The following is a 16,306-nucleotide window of genomic DNA, read 5'->3' on the forward strand; positions in this document are numbered from 1 at the left end:
GGTATCAACCTTAGAAATGTCAGCCATTTATCAGTAAGTAGTACTTTTCTGGCATGAGGAGAAGGAGGGAATCTGGCCCACGACCAGTAAAAAATGTACAAAACTTGAGAATTTCAAAATGGGTAATTTTTGTATCTTGTTTTTAATTGTCTTGTTTTTTCTTTTATTCCTTATGTGGTACATTCCTTATGAGTCATACTCCGAGTTATACCAGTGTAAACCCTAGAAGAGCAGGATCGACTTCAGCGGCATTGCTATAAATTCACTCAGATTTCATTAAGGACTCTGGTTCAAGCAACTTCAGATAGTTTTCTGCAATGGCTGGATGACAGGTAGGCATTTTAATTTTAGAGCCTTAGGTGTGCTTATGCCTCTACAAACCTGTGCCTTCTGCTGCAACCACTCTCGGTAGCTTACTAACAGCCATCTCTTTGTATTTTTAAACACATTTTGGAGACCAGCTGATGGTCTTTACCTTAGGTATTTCATTAGCACGGCCTTTTTATCAGGACTACAATTCGCCTTACTGAAATAATTTTGCTGCCAACCTTTTTAGTACAGATATGTTGAGAAAGCATCGAATTACAGATATTGATATCAATCTAGGTTATTTTATTTCTATATATAGTGCCTAAAGTCTTACTGCGGCTTGCTGGATGATGATAACAGTAATAAAAAAAAGTGCTCTACAATAGGAAAGTAATCCTCTGCATTCACACATCAGTCTAATAGAGAAGCAATTGGCAGAAGAGTTATGAATAGAAAGAAATCCATGGCATATATACTAGAACATTATACTGCTTGAAAAAGTTGCAAGTGTATTTATTGCCCATTCAAAATGTGGGAACATCACATTACTTATGTCAAATGACGCTGTCTTTCAGTGCATATTACCTTTCCTTCCCTACCGCCTAATATTTTCAAATACAAAAGATACAGCTTTTACAAATGTTTTAGTACAACCAGGACATTTTTTCCTCAGACCAGTGGAGAGAGATTCACGACACACTGCAATGTTCTTACTGCATCTGCTGCATGCCACAGAAAGTAGCACGAAGGCATTCATCTTGCACGCATAATACTGATTTTTTTTTCTCTCTCCTCCTAACTGCGTGAAAAGCATTATCTCCAGATGTTCACATCTGAATTTTCTGGCTAACTGAATTTATTGCCTAAAATTCTCTTCTATGTGGTTACTCATTCAGAGGCAACCCCTGGCTGCCTGGAGCTGAAAAAGATAAAAACCTTTAGCCACTATTCTCATCTCCTGCAAGGTAGACACTGTAGGAGTGAGTGCTAAACCCAGGTAAATAGGAGATCTAGACAGGTTTTGTTCAAGACCTCACTCACTCCTTTCAGCCCACAAGAAGACCAGTGCCAGGCCCCTAAACGGCAACAAAACGAGGTCAAACTCAGTATCCCAAAGATGTTTGCAGTGCAGTGCATAAACAGGATAGTCCAGACAACAACAGCGAAGCTGCAATTATCCATATGAAGCATGGACAGTCGTTAATAATTTTAAAAAAATTATTTTGGCTTGCTTTCGCTCTAAATAATCGTTGCTGACTATTTTATTAGTATCGTAGAAAAATGTATCTTAAAGAGGAACTTCTGGGAAGAGTGGGCAAAACTTCGTCCATTGGGCTATTCCCTGGAGAGGGAATAACTGGGCAGTGGTGGGGGGGACGGACAACATGAAAGCAGTGTAAAGCAGCATGTGGGGTAAAAATACCGATACATATTCTCAATATTAAGCCCACTATTTTGCAAAATAATAATGTTTTCAGTCATTTTGTAAATTCATTCGATCAGTCTCTTTGCGAGATGAGAGAGAATGATGTAATGTTCAAAAACGACTGAAAACAACAGGAAGACAGCAAGCAAAATGTCTGGTTTTTGCTTATCTAGCATTAACTGAGAAAAAAACAGCCACAACTAGATGTTCCATTATGTTTATGAAATAACATACTCTTGTTTATTTTTGAAACCACACCACTTTACAGGACTGATACTTTGTCACTTTACAAGACCGATACTTTACTCCCAGTTGAGGCTATTTTTCAAAAGGAATAATTTTGAGATGTGAATGCAATAAACCCAAAGCATTAATCAGGATCCTTAGCAGAGCAGAGGAGTAAAAGACAAGAACTGGCCCTTGCAGTCTGCCACGACTTTGCTGTGCAGTCTTCAGTTAACATCCTAATTCTTCAATTTCCTCTTTTAACCGAATGTTACTCCGGTGGGGCTTGTCATTAATTCATTTATTTAACAACTGTAATATTTTCCTAATCTTACATCAAGTGAAATATATGCCAGGTGCATAGTAAATCATTATTATAATTCAGGCAAAGTACCCTGACGATGAAATCCAGAATAACCATGGTTAAATGACCCCAGAGGGATCCCAGAGTGCAAAATGCTACTCCTTCTGTGCTACAGAAAGCACAGATTGTGGGGACACAGCACAGCACTCAGTGACATTCATTAAGACTCAGTCTCAATAAATGTAAGACTGTGCACAAAACAAAGACATGCACTCTATCTGCAGAAGAGATAAATGTCATAAAATGATAGTGCATAAATTAGATGGTGAAACAACGGAGAGATGCACTCAGAAATGCTTTTGAAAGCAAGATGATCAGTTTAAGATTTAATTCCCTGATAGAAGGTGGGCTTTTATGCTTTAAAAAAAAAAAAAAAAAAGGGAAAAGGCCTACCATTTTATAATTAACCACGTTTCTGGAATTTATTAGCAAATTAAAGACAATTTATTAGCAAGAAAAAACAGATTGATATATTCTGATAAATATTATTTAGTAACTCAGCATTGGACTCCAGGCTGGGAGAGATTAGTGAATAAAAGTGTGTTTCTTATTATCACTATTCTAAATAATAATGTTTTAGGACCATTAAGAGTGCAAGTGGTCTTAACAACAGTGTTAACATAGCTTATTGTGTTAAGACCAATGCAGCCATTTCTGCCTCATCTGTTTTAGTTAATAGTAAAGAGGGAAGACATTCAGTCACAGGGTTGTATTATAGGCCATGAGTTAGTGCTTCTTTGCTTCACACAATTCAAACTAAACGAGGAGAGAGGGTATCACGGAGATAGCATAAAGGGACATCCAAAGCAGACATATTAGACACTTCCAACTAGCGCTGTAGTTACTGAAATACTATCAAATACACTCTCTTGCACACCTATCAATAGAGAAGGCCTTGAAGTGCAGAAATAATTGTTTTCCTCAGGAGAAACAGACCATTTACATCTCCCTTCCTTAACACAGAAACACATCTCAAGCCACTGACTGCTGGAATAAATAAAATGAAAGGGAGCAGAGAGACTACGAGAGGTTACATAGGTCTGAAGATGCAATCAAATGGGGCTGTTTTAAAAAAAAAAAAAAAAGCAGCAGCAATAGCAGAAAACAAAGGTTGCTTTCAAAAAATCTTCTCCTAGGCAAAGAGGGTGAGACAAGCCATAGTTAGTATATCAGAGTGATGAGATCTTGATCATGGGAAAAAAGGGCTTTGTTTCTACAAATCTAACAAAATAAAGGATTCATCCTTCATCTGTTCCAGGTTTGTGTTTTATGAATCTTCTAATAGGATAAGGGAAAAGATGTCTTCAGCCCCTATGTCCCACTCCAAATTAATGTGACTGCAAGAATGCCACAAGATGCATGGTGCCAGGCAAATTGGAGACAGAAAGACCGCTGAGACACAGCCTTGCGCCCTCCCCTCTCAACCTGAGGGATGGGAGAGAGCAGTGATTTAGGACATCATATGAGAGCCTGTCACCAGTGAGGATCCAGTATTGTGTGTCCAGCTCCATGGAGCATGAACCACTGCTGTCTCCTTCGGGCAACTTTCCACCTCCTGAAGCAGCTGCTCATGTAACAGCTGCTCTGTACCTAAGAGCCCTACAACAGAGGACTGGGACAATCCTCTCCCACGCTCGCTGCTTAGCCGGGGCACACCTCTGCTCTCATGGACATCTGTGTCAAAGAGCAGGATTTGGCTTTTTTGGCACCATTTAAATATATCATAAAAGCACCCAGAATGAAAGCAAAGTGGGACAGCCCTTACAAACATTTTCAACCTGAAACTGCAGAGGTGTTCATATTGACGGTATCCTGGTTTCGGCTGGGAGAGAGTTAATTTTCTTCCTAGTAGCTGGTACAGTGCTGGGTTTTGGATTTAGCATGAGAATAATGTTGATAACACACCAATGTTTTAGTTGTTGCTAAGCAGTGCTTACGCTAGTCAAGGACTTTTCAGCTCCCCATGCTCTACCGACTGAGAAGGCTGGAGGTGCAGAAGAAGCTGGGAGGGGGCACGGCCAGGACAGCTGACCCAAACTGACCAAAGGGACATTCCATACCGTGTGACGTCATGCTCAGTACATAAACTGGAGGAAAGCTGGCCGGGGGGGCCACTGCTCGGGGACTGGCTGGGCATCGGTAAACTGTTTTTATCTCAACCCATGAGTTTTCTCATTTTTACTCTTCCGATTCTCTCCCCCATCCCTCCGGGGTAGGGGGATTGAGCGAGTGGCCATGTGGTGCTCAGTTGCTGACTGAGGTTAAACCACAACAGATGGGTTGTTGCCAACTTATCACCCTTGAGCAGAATAAAAGGAAATAATCAAAGTAGAATAAAATTATCATCCCTGTTTTACAGGAGAGCCTATGTTCCTGCAGGGCTAAAAATGGACCTAGGGCTTGAAACTTAGTCAAGTGCTTTCAGTATAAACCCATTTTATTTCAGGTATATTCACGTACACAGCTTTTACTTAACTGGTTCATCATTTATGACATCTTCACATATTTACCCCATCTTTCTCTTCTCTTTCTGTCTACAATGAAACATAAATATGCAATTTTTTGTGTCGCAGCATGATAGAGTGGATTTGAGCCATAGGTATGCTAGAGAAACCTGAAATAACAGATACTCAAATTAATCAAATTAACTGTTCTTGTCACAGTTTGGTTTTGTAATTATTATCATTCCCCCAGTTGACCAAGTCTCATTTAATACTCACAGGTCAGTTATTTTACACTTTGGAGCTACTTCTCATGTAAGATATATGCAGCACACCACAAATACTGTAACGGTGTAGCCTCTGTTGGTTGAAATACATTCTTCAAGTACAACCAGTTCAAAAGCTCTTTGCAAAAATAATGTTAAAAAGATAAATAAGCCTTGAGGAGGAATGAAAAATGGCATTCCTCATGCAAAGAATAAAGATCTTGAATGTAACAGGATAAGAAGTAATCATAAAGCTATTTGTATACTTTGTCTTACTGTGAAGAGTAAGATTTTGTGGTGCTGTTGATGGTTGTGCATGGAAATTCCACCTAACTTACTTTCAGTGTAAAATCATATCCTTGAATGACAAGGTGCAAGGAGTGGAACGTCTTGTTGGAAAACCTGTTCTAATAACGCAATCTAAGACAATTTACAAAAGACAAATCAAAGGGTCATTTCCAAAAGTACTTCTAAAGCAAAATATTAAAAAAAAAAAAAGGCATTTTGTATATGGATAATTGACAGTAAAAAACCCCAACCTATATTGCAACACAACACAGCATCTGTTGATTGACTTCTTAGAAAACAGACTAGAGGTCAGAAAGAACCTGAAAGTTAAGTCCTGTAAAATCATCATTAATGAGGCTTTATAAAATAAAAAAATAAATTTTTACATAAAGACTGTTGCTGGGTACGTCAATGGGTGCTGCTTTAGTTCATTAGAGTAATTTCTACCAGTAAAAACTACACAGAAAGTGTATTTGAAAGGGACTGTTTGACATTTACTTGCACAGGTGAATACGACTGCCCAGGGTGATGGGAAGAGAGATCCAAATCGTCCTGCATGCAGTAATCTAAACGCAGGTGAGCAAAAGCATGAACGTATCAGTGCTCATTTTGGGAATCAGGTGCAGGCAAGCACCTCTTCATATAAACAATCATCATTAAAATAGTAAATGCCTTGTGAAGCCTTTTAAGGAAGTATTTCTCAAACTGTGAGGTTTTCCCCATACAGATGTTTAACATGAAAATTATGGTTATCAAAGTTCTAATAAAACGTTTATAACTGAACAGGGAAGTATACTTTCTCCAAAAGCATGCAATTATTATCTGCACTAAAATGCACTCTCAACAAATGTTTTAGAGCCTCTGCAATTTTTACATTACTTTTCAGTATCACCTATGAGATACTTCTTTCATTAAAGTTAAATACCGTATCTGTATCATCTTGCATGCAGAGTTTACATCATGTGTTTAATGGAAAACTGACAGTATCATCACCAGACAAGCCAAATTCCAGCCTTTAACTGAAGAGATTTTAGAGGAAAAAGACAGACAGAAGAGGAAGGCTATGGGAAGGTGAATGCAAAACTATGATTCTTCTTCAAACACATAGGAAAAGATACTCTGTTTTCTCTGGGACCGCTTAATGGAAACAGAGGGGAATCTTGCAGAACACTGTAGAAAGAAAATCAAGATATCCTTCAAGAATGATGAGCGTACCTCCAACCCCCATTCTGGATCCTTTAAATGTTATGGAGTGAAGAATTCTGTCAGCATTAGTCAGCAGGTCTAAAAGCAACATCATGGACTGTTTGTCCATCACCCCATACTAAGTGCAAGTATTCCTTGGGATAAAGCCATGCTAGAAACAGGCACGTGTGTAACCATGACCATCATGGACATAGCAATACTATGGATGACATCGAAGTTACTACAACACTGCAGTTATGTGGATTATAGATGTAAAAGAGATAGAGGAGAAAAAAAAAATATATCCTGGAAGATGACAACAATAACTTACATTACATAATGAGATATTTTTTCTTATACAGCTCACGTTCGTATTCCATTTCAGTCAGATGGACTATCACACACTTAACAGAATAGAGGATGAAAAAGAAAGATGTATATTCAACAAGCCCTCACTAATAATAATAAAGAGCAACGTAAATATAAAAACAATGAAGATAAACAAGAGGTTAGTATAGTCTATGCATACTGCCTGACATAAATAAAGAGCCGTAAATATAAAAACAATGAAGATAAACAAGAGGTTAGTATAGTCTATGCATACTGCCTGACATACGAAAGAGCAGTGGTATTGTGTCGAAAGGGTTCTGGGCACATTCTGAAGAACTCACAGAAGAAGATGCAGAAAAACTTTTAAGATTAATAACAAAATGAATGTGAATGATGGTTTTGAGTAAGTTGGAAAATAATTGCTTTCCATGTGCAATCACTCATTTTTTTTAGAACACCATGCAATAACGTCTGGACTGATACTTTTCTAAGACTGTGTGAAGTGAGTATATGGGAATGCTCTCCAGGATGAAGAGGAAACTGTCTGATCCAGCGAGCTTTATTAAGGATGCAAGGGAAGGCTTCAGGCAGGACAGGTCAGTAGTTACTGTTCTTCTATTTGGCATCTTTGCACAATTTTCCTGAGATGAGAACCTCAAGTGCTGTGGCTTTGATAGCAAAAATTAATTTCCTAGCTTGCAGAAAGGAGTCATTGGTGCCAAAACCCCCAAGTGACCTGTTACACCTTTGCAGCTGATGGCAGGCTGCCATCTTCCATGAGAGCAAAATAGTGTTGGCGTGTGAAACTGCACAATTCAATCCTTTTATATGGTGACCTCATACAAAGGAGTAAGCTGTCATTATAGGAAGAAAAACTGCTGTGGAAGAATGAATCCTGTGTTTAATAGAATGTGCTCTTTTAAAGAAATGTTCTCTGCTTACTATTTTAAAACGCTTCGCTCTTCCTATATCCCCTGCCTGTTCCTTCTTGGCATCCAGGACCAGCTACTGCGGCTCTGCTCACAATTTCACCATTGTTGGCGTAAGAGCCCTCTCCTAAGGAGAAAATGCCATCTGAAAGGGCCTTCTTGTGCTCTTCTGCCTGATCAACTTTTCATCTGCCTTCAAATATCTGATCAAAACTTCTTCCCTCCTTTCCTTTTGCCTTTTAGTTGCATTCTTCACTGTCATCAATGAAACAATAATTTATACAATGAATCGCTAAAGTATCCTGAGATTCTGAATTTCAGAATTATTATGCCTAACTGTAATGGGCTGTCTGGCAATTTTTACAACCTTTAGCCTTCTGCCTTCCTATGTCCCCTTTCACATATGTGACATTTTCAGTGAGGATTGGTCACTGCTCAACAGGAGATGAAAAATCCAGCGATCAGACATTAGCAAAATTAATCCAATTTCTTCAACTCCATTCTAATGTCTGCCGCACCACCTAAGCACCAAGCACAGGGAATAAAGGTAGAGAATGAGAAGCGCTACTGACAGCAGATGTAGTGCCTGCCTTGCAGTCAGCAATGCTTAAGGAGACTCAGAAGTAGCACTTGTGGAAAACTTTCAGGTAAGAGCAGCAGTTACAATCATACTTTTAAATAAAGACTAGCACTGAATGGTTTTGAGCAGCATAGAAGTGGCAGCATCTGCAAGAAATAATAACACCATCTTTATCAACGGTCAGTGTTTATCGCATTTACCTATCACTGTACTGGTATGTTCAGGGCTGGAAGGGGAAAAATAAAAATTCTACCAGAAATATAAAACCTAATTCACTCTAGAAGTTTTTTTGTGAAAAAGTAAATGACTTCTGACACCTTAGTAGCCAGCCTGGGGCATCTTAACATAAGCAGTTACTAGCTTTGTTTGAAAGTCCTTTAAGTTAGAGAAGGGCATTTGCAGACCTCATTGGTCTGAGAGAATTGCTACATAAAAGACTGAGCAGGGTGTTTAAGCTTATGTAGCAACAAAGGTACATTTAGAATGATGTCATCAAATTCAGAAGTACGCCTGTGATCAACACGTGTTTTAGAAATAACACCTACCATAAAGAACATGGTCATGAAAGGAAAAACATCTCTTGTTTCCCTAGCCATACTTCAAACGTTTTTGACTGAATTTCTTTTTCATAGTTGTCTTCTATAGAGTATTTCCACTTCCTTTTCTTGGGGGGGACAGAGGAAGCAAGGGGTAGTGTTCCACACTTCAGCCACAGAAATTAAAATATTTTAGAAGAGAAAAACGTAATGGCAAGACCATAAAAGGTGTCAGGAATGTCAGAAATGCATACAGTCATAGCTACTATTTTCCGTTTCTGTCTAACTTTTAGTTGACGCTGTTCTACTCAAAAGGAATATAAAGGCCTTTGTCGTACCAAGTACACGAGGAGAAATTTTATACAAATCCTACTAAACCCTTATGACAAGGTTACAACTATACAAAAACAAAACTGGAAGATTGAAAGAATGGTCAGGTTCAGACGACAGATCATTAATCACCTTTTTGGTAGGCAATACAGTATAAATCATGCTTAAAAGAATCAAAAAAAGTATTTCAGGACAGTTATTTCCAGAAACTCTGGATAAAATAGTCATTAATTGCAGGGTGACAATTTGATGCTCGTTAGTGATAAAGGTAAATGAATGTTGTTTTTTTTCTGTCAGATAACTCCAGAGTTGAAATTTTAACAACTGTATTACATTTCAAATTCAATGCAACCAGTAAATAAATTGTTGCATAATATTATTAATTCTGTGCATGTGTGCATGCGTATGTTCAGGTGCATGTTACACATTAACACTATTTACTGAATTCAGTTTGCTTTTTCCTCAGTGCCTGTCAGGCGTACGAAATACCAGCAGTTTTGCTACCGTACACGTTCCTATGTTTGTCTTTTCTCCAGGGTTTGAAAGACCACCAGGACAATTTTCTTTCTTTAGTCCAAGTCATTTGCTATGTTGAAGCTAGGCATTTGGTAAAAGAGCACAGTTTTCTGTGCTTCAAAAGAATTGGAATTTTTCAGCTTTGTAATCTCAAACTTACAGTTGGACTTCCAAAATTCGTAATTACTAATTTGACAAGAGGTTGCAAGGAAAATAAAAATTAGGATGTGTCAAGGTGCTTCTCTTCCCTGCACCTTGTGTCTGAGCTGGTGCATCTCCCTGCGACCGCGTGCAGCAGAACTAGTGCCCTGCTTTCCATGAAGAAGGAATCGGATCTTAAATGTGGTCGTTCTCATACAGAGGAGAACTGGCCACAACACACAATGGCAAGACAAATACTTTGCAGAAGAGTGAATTTTGGTATCAGTTCCTATTATTTAGGTCTTCGTTTAACTCATAATTCAGACACACCCTTAACAGCACGTGAGTTGTCCCAGGTGGGTTCAACAGCACCACTCAAGTTCCTCTGGCTGGGTATAAGCCTAGCAAGAATCTGGGATATCTGCTGTGATATCCCCTTATTGACAGGATTTTTAACTCCTCACACAAAAGGATCCTCAAGAAATTTGTATTCAGTGGAGAGCTCAAGCAGACCCCTAAGCGCACTCCCGATCCCTTTGGGTAGATCCTGATTCCAATAAACAAACACAGAAACTGTTTAAGTGCTCTCCTGAATCATGGCCTAAACACAACAGGACCTATAATTAAATAACTATAGGTTGGTAGATAGATAGATACAGAGATAAAATAGTTTGCTAATGTTGGATGCTTTAGTCTAAAAAGCTCTACAAAGCATTAGAAAAGTAGACAGTACATCTCATTTTTTGTCATCTTAGAAAAATCCACAGTGCCAGAAATCTGAAAGCATATTCTCAGGTGGATTTTTTTTAAAAAAAAAAGTATTTTGGCTTGTTTCCAAAGATAGTTTAAGTATTATGGAGTGAGGAATATATCAAAGCCCTGAATAATAACAAATGAAGGGGGGAAATCCTCAATTTATCTGTTATCCTTTTTCAGAGAAGAAGCTCAGAGAGCTGCCTAGTGCTCTATTGTTTTATATACTTACCTTCACCCTTCCAGCTCGTGAGCCTGAAGCTTACAAAGGCTGATGTCCTAGTGGGATGGGTTAGATCAACAACAATCAGTCTTCTTTTTCCCTAAATGGTTAGCAACGAAAATCAAACCATCTTCTCTCAAATGTGATAGCTACCTAAGGGCTCTCAATCTATGGCTAACAGGAGGAAGCACAGGTTGTACAATGAATAAATTGCTCCAATCATTTAACTGCCTTTTTCAGAGATTAATCAATTCTTTTATTGAAAAACTAATTTGTGAATAAGGATGAGAAAAGAGTATGGGGAGAGTGCGCACTTAAAATTTTCAGCAATACCTATAACAAGAGTTCTCTTTCCCAGAGCAAAAACATTCTTTATTTTAACATTCATGTAAATTTTTTATTATTATTTCTACGATGTTTGAGGTGATGCACGCAACCAGTGCAGTTCTGCCAGTGCCAGCAGACCACATACTTACTTACTCACTCGGGAATTTCCTCAGCATGAAAAAGCCTAGAAGGGAAAGCTGCTGTAGCCAGATAGACCCACGGAGTGGTATGTGCTGAGGGTGAGGATAACGAAGCACTAGCAAGCCAGCATCACTGCACAGTTCTGACAAATAAGCAGTAGCAGATCCTGATCTCAGTTTACCTTTACGTGCCAGGCTAAAAGATGCCAGTACAGGCACAGATTTATGTGCACAACACATGTCCCTGATTAGCAGTATCTCCGAGAGAGCCAGGGGAGGCAGCTGGGGCTGGTAACAGCTTCACTCATTCAATTTTAATTGACTCCTGTGTGTTTGTCAGATCCCCGGAGCTGCCTTCCTTCTGTTTTAACTTGTGCCAAAAGCTGAACTGGTCCCATTAAGCACAGGGAACAAGCAAGCAAGAAGTACCGATCAGCTACAGGTACAGAACAAAGTCTACATTGCTGTTTGAATTTTAGATACAATCCGCACTGAATTTCAAGATCACAGACCAACGATCACCGTTCAAGCTGCAAACCAGTGAAATTAAACTCTATTCACACAATTATACATTAAAGCAGGCTTTGATTCAGAATCATTTTGCTTAATTTTCATCTTCTGTGTTTGTATTTAGTGTCCAAACATATTTCTCTGAAAATCCTAAGGAAATGCCCGTATGCTTCAGTGGGATCAAGACTATACCACTAGCTGTTTACTGAACAACTACTGATACAGCGTTTAAATGGTATGCAATTGATCAAAATATTCAAAACCAAACAAAAAAAAAAGAGTGTCAATAATATTTTATGCATTTTTTACTTTCTCTAATGGTAACAAATCACTTAAGTGAAAGCGTGAGTAAAATGGGTCCAGACATATATACATGATTTCTTTTGTAAGTTTTTAAAGTACATATAAATAATTGGTGATGATAAATGGCGGACAGCATCACTGTTGAAAGAAGGGTTTATAAATCTTACCTCTGCTTTTATTTTATTGTCTCCGAAACAGAGGTGTTGTAAGTAGGCTGCAGCATTGGACTGTACTGAGGGAAACTGATGCTGTAACATCTGTATAACTTCTGGAAGCTCTGGATCTCGCCATCCAAACTCTCTGTGCAAAAACAAACAAGAAAGATTTATCAAAAATTCTGCTATTAGTGGATAAATGTGGCAACAGTTGGGCCAACAAAGAAGAAAGAAATGTCTAAGTAAAATCTTGATTTCCCCCCCCCCTTAATTTCAAAGCAAACATTAAATCAAATATGAAGCTATTTTTCATTTTAAACTGTACTTCTCTGGGAAAAAAAAAGGTTATATAAAGTATAATTAGAGTAAATAGCTTTATGGAATTAGGTCTCTAACTGCTGAAGTTTCCTAAATAAAAATGGCTGTATGAAATCTTAATATAAGAAAAGAAAGAAGATACATGCTCGTACCATTACACTTTCTCTATTAAAATTAAAATGTGGAGGCTAGAATCAGAACCATAAATGGTTTGCTATGAAATGCTAGTTTGTCAAAAAGTCCTTTTTACCTACTGCAATTTTTATTTGATATAAATTGCTGTCTTATATAGAAAGCAATGACCTATTTTGTCTTTTGGTTTATTTTTTCCAGATATGGTCCATGCTCAATGTAAACTATCATACAGTTCTGGCCCTGCTTGAGCAGGGCGTTGGACCAGACGACCTCCAGAGGTCCCTTCCAACCTCAGCCCTTCTGTGATTCCGTAATTTTACAATTATACGATACACACTTATACATCGGGTTACTTTTAAATCTTCATTCATACTACTCAATCGAAAGCAGCTAGGCAAATACAAAGACTCGGTCTTTGCACTTTTCTTTAATCCAACAAAGCATGGAACACCATTAGCATCAAATGAAACAACCAAATCCAAGTGTGTAGAACATATCTCGGCAGGTATTCTGCAGCTTCCAGAACTGAACTTAAAGTCAACCTGTCACTTCAGGTAAATTTTTCCCCTCTGTGTTTAAGGGTAAAATCATTCATGAAAATGGCTTTGGACTTTGTGTCCCAAGAGCCAGACATGCACACAGCCACTCTGCATGAGATACTTAATTCTCACACGCCTTTTCCCCAAGAGCTAATTTTTTGTGCCACGTAAGTATTTTCACCATCTTCCATCTAATGCTACACGTACAAGGTAATAGAGGGAAATTAGGGGAAAGAGGTGACTTGTGAAAAAGGTTGTAGGTTCTCTGTTGCGGTTACCGTGATCACCTGGGAGTTCATTGCCAAAAAAACCCCACAAGAGCTGTTGCGGAGTCCAGCTATAATATTTGAAAAAAATATTCCTGATCATTTGTTTCCTTCCCAAGTTATGGGGTTCTGCTGCACTGAGGCCAAGTGTATGTGCATCACTGGGAGAATTCACCTGCGTTCGAGTAACGCTTACAGTAGCTCTGTAGTCTGTCTCAAGTAAAATCAGGCATCACACTTTAAGTACAACAGTTCTCCAAGACATTTCATTGAAACAAGACTCATTTTACAATAATAATGAGGTATTGTCTGTTCTCTTCTCATAGGGGATGTTTGCTAAATTGAGACATTAGCATCATGAAACAACCAAATCCAAGTGTGTAGAACATATCTCGGCAGGTATTCTGCAGCTTCCAGAACTGAACTTAAAGTCAACCTGTCACTTCAGGTAAATTTTTCCCCTCTGTGTTTAAGGGTAAAATCATTCATGAAAATGGCTTTGGACTTTGTGTCCCAAGAGCCAGACATGCACACAGCCACTCTGCATGAGATACTTAATTCTCACACGCCTTTTCCCCAAGAGCTAATTTTTTGTGCCACGTAAGTATTTTCACCATCTTCCATCTAATGCTACACGTACAAGGTAATAGAGGGAAATTAGGGGAAAGAGGTGACTTGTGAAAAAGGTTGTAGGTTCTCTGTTGCGGTTACCGTGATCACCTGGGAGTTCATTGCCAAAAAAACCCCACAAGAGCTGTTGCGGAGTCCAGCTATAATATTTGAAAAAAATATTCCTGATCATTTGTTTCCTTCCCAAGTTATGGGGTTCTGCTGCACTGAGGCCAAGTGTATGTGCATCACTGGGAGAATTCACCTGCGTTCGAGTAACGCTTACAGTAGCTCTGTAGTCTGTCTCAAGTAAAATCAGGCATCACACTTTAAGTACAACAGTTCTCCAAGACATTTCATTGAAACAAGACTCATTTTACAATAATAATGAGGTATTGTCTGTTCTCTTCTCATAGGGGATGTTTGCTAAATTGAGAGTTGTCATTACAGTTCTATCTTTATGAAGATCCAGAATATAAATAGGAGATGCAAAAAAATACACTTAGAATTTCATCGGCTATTTCTCTTCTGACAAAACAGATGTTAACAAATGAATACTGAATTTCACATTAAGTGTTTAATACAAAGAAACCATGAAGATGTAATAATAAATCACATATGGACTATTCCAATGAACCTTGAGATGATATAGACTGTTGGGAAGCTTCTACGAGAGACCTTTTGCATATGTTCAGAAAAATCTTAACATTGAATTGATATTTTGAAAAGTCAGACAACATTGTAAAAGGTATCAGGGAAGGCCAGAAACTTCGGGCAGCCGAAGATGGCAAACACCACATCTTCTGTGCATACCAGCTTACTGTGACTCTGTTAACAGGTGAAAAGGAAGTGATTCTTTGGTTAAGCACTTACTTCTGTTTAAGAATGGGCAGCACAACCCCATAAACAAATCATAAATTGACAGAGGTGACAGAAACAATGTTATTTGACGTGTTAGCTTCCTCTTGTTCCTGCTTTATCATAGAATCATAGAATCATTGAGGTTGGAAAAGACCTCTAAGATCATCGAGTCCAACCATCGACCCAACACCACCACCCACTAAACCATGTCCCTAAGTGCTTCATCTACTCGTCTTTTAAATACCTCCAGGGATGGGGACTCACTTTCTTACAGTTAACCATGTTAACGTGTTAACAGGTTCTTCAAACACATTGGACCTGCCTCCTACATACATGGCTCTCAGCCAACCATAGACATCTTCCAGAAAGTATTTTCAAATAAAAATAAAAAATAATAAAAAACCCCAACCCACCAACCTTACTGAGGACAAATTAATTAACCTAGCTCCACTTCTAATTTATTCTCATTTTCAATCCTAGATGCCAAGTGCAGGTGTTGGTATCTTGGAGAAGACACAAAATACCAGAAGAAAACAGCTTGTATGACAAGACAACAAGGGGGAACATTTGAAATGAGTTGTTTTACACCAAATAACTATACTTCAAAGTGTTGGAACTTCTATCACCAAATTCTCTCCCAAAGAAAATTTCCTCCTTCATAATATGTGTATTAGTTGAACAGAAAACAAAGAAAAAAAAAGTCCGTTATCTACAGTAGTACACCATGGAGCCTGACAAACAGCTCAGGTTCTTCTTCCTCTCGTCCTGGAATCCAGGCCAGAAGAGGCAGCGAGGGGGCAATAGGAAAAGGTCCCCTCATCAAAGGTACAGTTAATTGTTCTGATGAACCTGCAGTCTTGACATGGTATTTACATATGAAACAAACATATGTGCCTACTTTTCCCCTCTGATCTCCCAGAAGAAAAGTTAGCAAAGAAGTGATGTATGAATACTTGATGGAAATGGTTCTGTGCACATTGGACGTAAGTAGAAAATTAATTCAGAAAAGAAACCCTTAGCACTGAATACTGATTTTGTCATGTAACCAGTTTTAGAAGAGATAACGAACACAGCAGGAAAAAAAGTGTAAAAATTTAGCCCCAGTATACATTGTCATTTCAAGCAGATTGTCTCTAAGATCATTATATTTTTAGTAGTTTCTAAATGAAATACGGTAGCTATATAAAACAAACAAAAACTTCTGTCAACAATTAAGGCTGCTTGAATAATTGTGATAATTTTAGCAGCCTTCAGGGCAAGAAGAACTAGTTTCCAGGGGTTTAAATTTTTCATTTGTTTTA

General features: G+C 38.4%; 1 protein-coding gene across 1 annotated transcript in view; it reads right to left on the minus strand.

The window, feature by feature from the left end:
• Positions 1 to 16,306, minus strand: part of CTNND2 (catenin delta 2) — a 287,386-nt gene that overhangs the window by 173,845 nt on the left and 97,235 nt on the right. Inside the window, exon 3 of the mRNA XM_009276983.2 lies at positions 12,290 to 12,422. Coding sequence (XP_009275258.1) covers positions 12,290 to 12,422 — 133 coding nt within the window. The remainder of the gene's footprint in view (positions 1 to 12,289; positions 12,423 to 16,306) is intronic.

The sequence above is a fragment of the Aptenodytes forsteri genome, unplaced genomic scaffold (assembly GCF_000699145.1).
Source record: "Aptenodytes forsteri isolate BGI_AS27 unplaced genomic scaffold, ASM69914v1 Scaffold322, whole genome shotgun sequence".
Taxonomy (NCBI): Eukaryota; Metazoa; Chordata; class Aves; order Sphenisciformes; family Spheniscidae; genus Aptenodytes; species Aptenodytes forsteri.